The sequence below is a fragment of the Lipotes vexillifer genome, unplaced genomic scaffold (genome assembly GCF_000442215.2).
Source record: "Lipotes vexillifer unplaced genomic scaffold, Lipotes_vexillifer_v1.1 scaffold639, whole genome shotgun sequence".
NCBI classification, from domain to species: domain Eukaryota; kingdom Metazoa; phylum Chordata; class Mammalia; order Artiodactyla; family Lipotidae; genus Lipotes; species Lipotes vexillifer.
In genome coordinates, this window is record NW_006786377.1 from 400,140 (window position 1) to 405,680 (window position 5,541).

Below are 5,541 nucleotides of genomic sequence, written 5' to 3' on the forward strand. Positions count from 1 at the left end.
GGATGAGTCATAAGTTTTCCAGAACATTCAGTCCCCTGTGGCATGAAATAGAATCTCAGCTGTATAGAATTTTTATCACTTCCTGGGAAAAGGTTTATATTAGTAGGGATTTAATGGCCGTGTTGAAATATGCAACTCTAAATGTGTACACTGAGGGTTTCCTATAAGGCAAAAATAAGGATGTCTTGCAAGTAGTTATAGACACACTAGATTATAACCATAGACATAAGGACAAGAGAGCACCATCTTGGAAAGGTAAGGGCGTTTATCTGCTCCAAACCATCATTTTCTGCTTGTGAAATTGTATTGGGGTAACTTCTTTCTCTTGCCCCACTGCTCTTGGCCGGAAGTGCCCCTCATATCTTCCCCTCCTTCTGAATCTTCCGTGTTTTGTCTTTTGCTAATGTCAACAAGAAAGATCTTCTTAAAAATATATCATCCCTTTATTGAGTCTAAATCATTAGATTGTTGACCTAAGTTTGGAGAACGTTTTCTAGACTGACCCCTGCAGACATTCTGAGCCAGTCTAACAGAAGTAAAGGGTCACTAACATTTACCTCAAATTCCTACCAACTCAACAATATTGAGATACTGATGCTTTAGAGCAGGGATTCTGGAACCCTCCCTTGAGCAAGCCAGATTTTTTTAAAAAACTATGATATGGCACAGAGAAAATAGAAGCTGCTTTCTGGGCAAGTCTCAACTTTCTAGCTGTAATTTCAGTCCTTTTCTCTTCTGGTGAGCTGAGGCTGTTTCTGCATGACTAATTGCTGGGAAGCAGTCTAGCCTTGCTACTCAGAGTATGTCCATGGACCAGCACTTCTGACATCACCTAGGAGCTCCTTAAAATTTTAGCATCTCAGTGCCCGGCATCCCAGACTGAATGAATCAGAAACTGTATTTTACCAAGATCCCTAGGTGGTTGTTTGCTTATTAAAGTTGGAGAAGACTGGTCCAGAAGTGCATGGGCCCGCACAGTGTGGAATCAAACTCTTATTCCTCATTCCACACTGATTTACGTTTTGGAAAGATCACTTACTGTTTTCCAAGAATCTCCACATTTTTTCTCATCTATAAAATAAAAATAGTTTTCATCTTCCTTGGCAAAGAACTTGTGAGGCGTGATGCCTTATGTGGTGAAGGAAATTAAAGTCCTGTTATTTTATGTAAGAAGACTAAAATATGCACTTGAGAGGAAGGATAACAGTTGCGTTGAAAACACTTGATTGTCAGACAGAAGTCTTTCATTTTGCCACAGAAGACAAGGGAGATAGAAATAATTAACTTGGCTTCTGTTTCCAGAGGGAGAGAGACCAGTGGTCTTTTCTGCCAATCTTTTTCTTTTTTGGCTCTTTTTTATAATCTGGTAAGATAAGGGAACAATGTAGTGTTTCCTAATATGATATTAGAATTTAGAAAAATATTTACATAAAAAAGGTGAAATGGAGATTTTGAAAATATTACTCTATTGAGAAGCCTTTGAAAGGTACAGGGATAGCCCTGTAGGATTAGCCAGCCAGCGCTAGTCTTCCATACAACCGTTAGGGAGGACTCGGTTCACCTCGGCTTTGGGGTCAGGTGCAAGCTGTGTTTTCTTGTGTGCTTGTACCCTTTGGGTCTTTTTCTTTGTCCTATGATCCTATTTATCATCTGCTTCCATTATTACTGGATGTTCATTTTATTGTCCTGTGAAGACCTAGGCACCAGCCATTAGTAACAGTAAAACAGTATAAAATCCCCATTTAGGTCATGGATGAGGTTAGATCACAGGTCTTTCCCATGAGTATCTAGCAATATGTTGTATATCTCTCAGATTATGATACAAAAAAGGCAAATAGGGACAGGAATATGTGTGTGGAAGGGTGATAATCTCTGATATTTTTTAACTTAAAGGTAATATATATTGATATAAATATATTAAATAATAATAAAATTATCCAAAGAGGCGGTCCTCTTTATTTTTCATTTAGGGAATGTACTTTTTGCCATGTTATTTCAAGATTCTAAAGTTTATTTTCATCTTTACTGATTTAATATTGTTGAATTAGATATAAGATCTTAATATAATCATTTTACTCTGAAATAATTACAAATTAATGTGTTAGTCAAAAGTATTTTTATTTTCTATCACAGTCTTTAGCAGCACAACTGAGCAGCTTGGTGAACACGGAGAAAGTAAAGAAGTCATTCTGTTTATCTTCTTTGTTGTATACTTGTTTGGTTTGTTTCTTGAGGTTTGTTAAATATATATTACTTTAAAAATACTGTGGTATTAAAAGCTATGTATTCAGGCTTTATTTGAGGTAGAGTCCCCACCTGCCTATCTGTAAAAAAAAAGATGTGTACAATTATTGTGTTCTTGTGGGACTGAAAACTCCCAGAGTCCCCAATGCTAATGTTCCGCTCTAAGAGTCAGATGTCTTTTCATTTAGATTTCTTAAGACTTTCTAATGTCTCCAGCTTAACTCCGGGACTCTTGCCATGCTTAGTATTTCTCCTATGCAAGTGTCATCAGTTATCATGATAATCTTATAAAAGTCTACTTTTTAATAGCTCTATTGACATATGCTTCACATACCATAAAATTCACACATAAAAACATACAGTTCAGTGGCTTTTAGTATATTCATAGAGTTGTGCGACTAGCTCCAGAATCTAATTTGAGGACATTTTAGCACCACACACAGGAAAAACCCCATACATATTAGCAGTCACTCCCCATTCCTACTTGTCCCTTCCTCAGCCCCAGGCAACCACTAATCTACTTTCTGTCTCCATGGATTTGTTTATTCTGGACATTTCATTATAAATGGACGATACAGTATGTGTCTTTTGTGACTGGCTTTTTTTACTTCAAAGAAGTTTTCAAGGTTCATCCATGGTTTAGTATGTGTCAGTACTTTGTTTCTTTTAATGACTAATACTCCATTGCACGCGTGTACCACAATCTGTTACCCCACTCATCAGTTGACGAGCATTTAGGCTGTTCGCCTATATCTATATCATTCATGACATTCATGCACAAGTTTTGTGTTAACATGTTTTTAATTTTCTTGAGTATATAACTAGAAATGGAATTGGTGGGTCATATGGTAACTTAAAATGCTACATTTAGCATTTTGAGGAACTACCAAATGGTTTCCTAAAGTGGTGGGTCCGTTTTATATTCCCACCAGCAACTTTAAGGGTTCCAGTTTCTCCACATCCTTGTCCACACTTCTTATTGTGCCTTTTACATTTTAGCCATCCTGGTGAGTGTGAAATAGTATCTCATGGTGGTTTTGACTTGCATTTCTCTAATGACTGTTGATATTGAGCATCTTTTCACGTGCTTATTGACAAAAACCTACTTTTGATGTCTGCACAGGCTGAGCCAAAAAGTCTAATTGTGTTCCAATGTAGTTTTGAATATTTTCTCCTTGTTTGATAATATTGTGGTAGTGAACTAAGAAGTTTACTGACCAATACTTTAATTTAGTTGCAAAGTTAGCCCAACATCTTTGCTCTTCATTTTATGAAAGAGTATTGGGCACACCTGTGGACTTTCTGGTAGTAGAAGGGGAAAACTATTGCCTAAAGACACTTAATCTTATAAGAGTACACTGTAAAGTAAGTGAGTGTGCTTAATTTTGATGCTCCTAGACTACTGTTGTATGCTTTTCTCTTTGGTGAGACCTTTTTTCCAGTTCTTCTAAGGCCATACTTCCTATATGATCCTCTATCAAGCTTGTTCTCAGAATGGGAGCTAAAATGCATAGACACTAGGGAGTACATGGTAGAAAACAATCTTATTGTCTATCTTTCCCAACATTATTTTCAGACTGAAGTGAATAAAGGACTGAAGTTCTTAGTAAGAAATCAAAGCAGCATCAAGAGATGGTTTTCTTTGAGTAACTTTCTATATCATTTGAGACTCTTTCAGCTGCATATGCTTGAAAACGACACTCAGAATATCTAAACAAAGGCAATGTACTGGCTCCCATAAGCTAAGAGGGCACTAATGGTATCACCAAAATCCATGTGTCAGTTGGATCCTATGGATTGGCTCCATTCTCATGATTCTTGGCATGATTTCTGAAATCTTCCAGGTTACATCATCACACCAGTCAGTTTAGGAAAAAGAAATTGATTCCCTGATACCCCAAAGCAAAGTCTCAGAATTGAGTCTCTTTGGCCCCAGTGGGCCTGATCTGAGACACGTGCTCATCCCTGGATGAATGACTGTGGCTAGCATGATGGAACTGCCACTGGCTTAGCCTAGCACATCCGGGGTCGTTCCGGATCCTGGGCGGAGTCACTTTCCTGGAAGCATTTGAGCTGATGCTGGCAAGGTGTGGTTAACAAAGAGAATGGAGGTGTGTGGCATGAGGAATTATTATTATCTGCTGAAAGCCACAGATCACAGGTGGATTCCTTCATTCACAGAACAGTTCTAGGAAGGACATTAAAAAGTGATCTGGGACAATGGTTCTTAAGCTTTAGAGTGTGTACTGGTTTGTAAGGTTATCCTGTCCCACCATTGTATTTTAGAAACAGAGAACTTATTTGGTTTCACAGGTTTATAGGTGGAGAGGAACTTTGTCCCAGGATGAATCATTCCCTGAGTCCCACCAATCTCTGATTTAGATGATATTTGGGTGAGATTTGAGACTTAGAGTTGATTTTTGAATGGGTTAAGACTTTTGGAGATGTTGGGACGAGTGAATGTATTTTGCATGTGAGAGGGACATAAATTTTGGGAGGTTAGAGGGTGTACTATTATGGGTTCAATTGTGTCCTTCCAAAGTTCCTGTGCTGAAGTGGTAACCACTGAGACCTCAGAATGTGACCTTATTAGGAAATGGTTATTTTTTGCAGGTGTAATTAGTTAAGAGGTCAATAGGGTGAGCCCCTAATCCATATGACTGGTGTCTATAAAAGGGGGAAATTTGGACACAAAGACATGCACACTGTAAAACACCATGTGAAGATTAGAGTTATGCTGCCACAAGCCAAGGAACCACCAGAAGCTGGAAGAGAGGCCAGGAACAGATCCTTCCCTACAGCCTTCAAAGGGAACACGGCCCTGTTATGACAAAGTACCACCAACTGAGCATAACTTAGACAATAAAAATTTATGTCTCACAGTTTTGGAGGCTGGAAGTCTAAGACCAAGGTATCCGGAGGGCCTTGTTTTAGGACCATGTCAAATGTTCTGCCCTTGATTAACTGGGTTTATTGTTTTTTATTTATTTAAATAGAAGAGACAAAAGTGTCTGAAGATGATGAAATGGAGAAGCTCTACAAATCGTTAGAGCAAGCTAGTCTATCTCCTCTTGGGGACCGGCGACCTTCAACCAAAAAGGAGTTGAGAAAGTCCTTTGTCAAGCGGTGCAAAAATCCATCCATAAATGAGAAGCTCCACAAAATCCGAACTTTGAATAGCACATTAAAGGTAAGAAATTTCGGACTGTGGATGAACTCTGTGGATGTGGGGTGAGGAAATGCTGGTTCTGTAGAATGATTTATGCTAACCACATGTGTGGGTGGAGGGTAGGGAAA

The 5,541-nt window shown here is 38.5% G+C and overlaps 1 protein-coding gene across 1 annotated transcript in view; it reads left to right on the top strand.

Moving 5' to 3' along the window:
* The window catches only part of IPCEF1 (interaction protein for cytohesin exchange factors 1), a 90,111-nt gene that overhangs the window by 75,523 nt on the left and 9,047 nt on the right, over nucleotides 1-5,541 (top strand). The window contains exon 9 of the mRNA XM_007458730.1: nucleotides 5,241-5,434. Coding sequence (XP_007458792.1) covers nucleotides 5,241-5,434 — 194 coding nt within the window. The remainder of the gene's footprint in view (nucleotides 1-5,240; nucleotides 5,435-5,541) is intronic.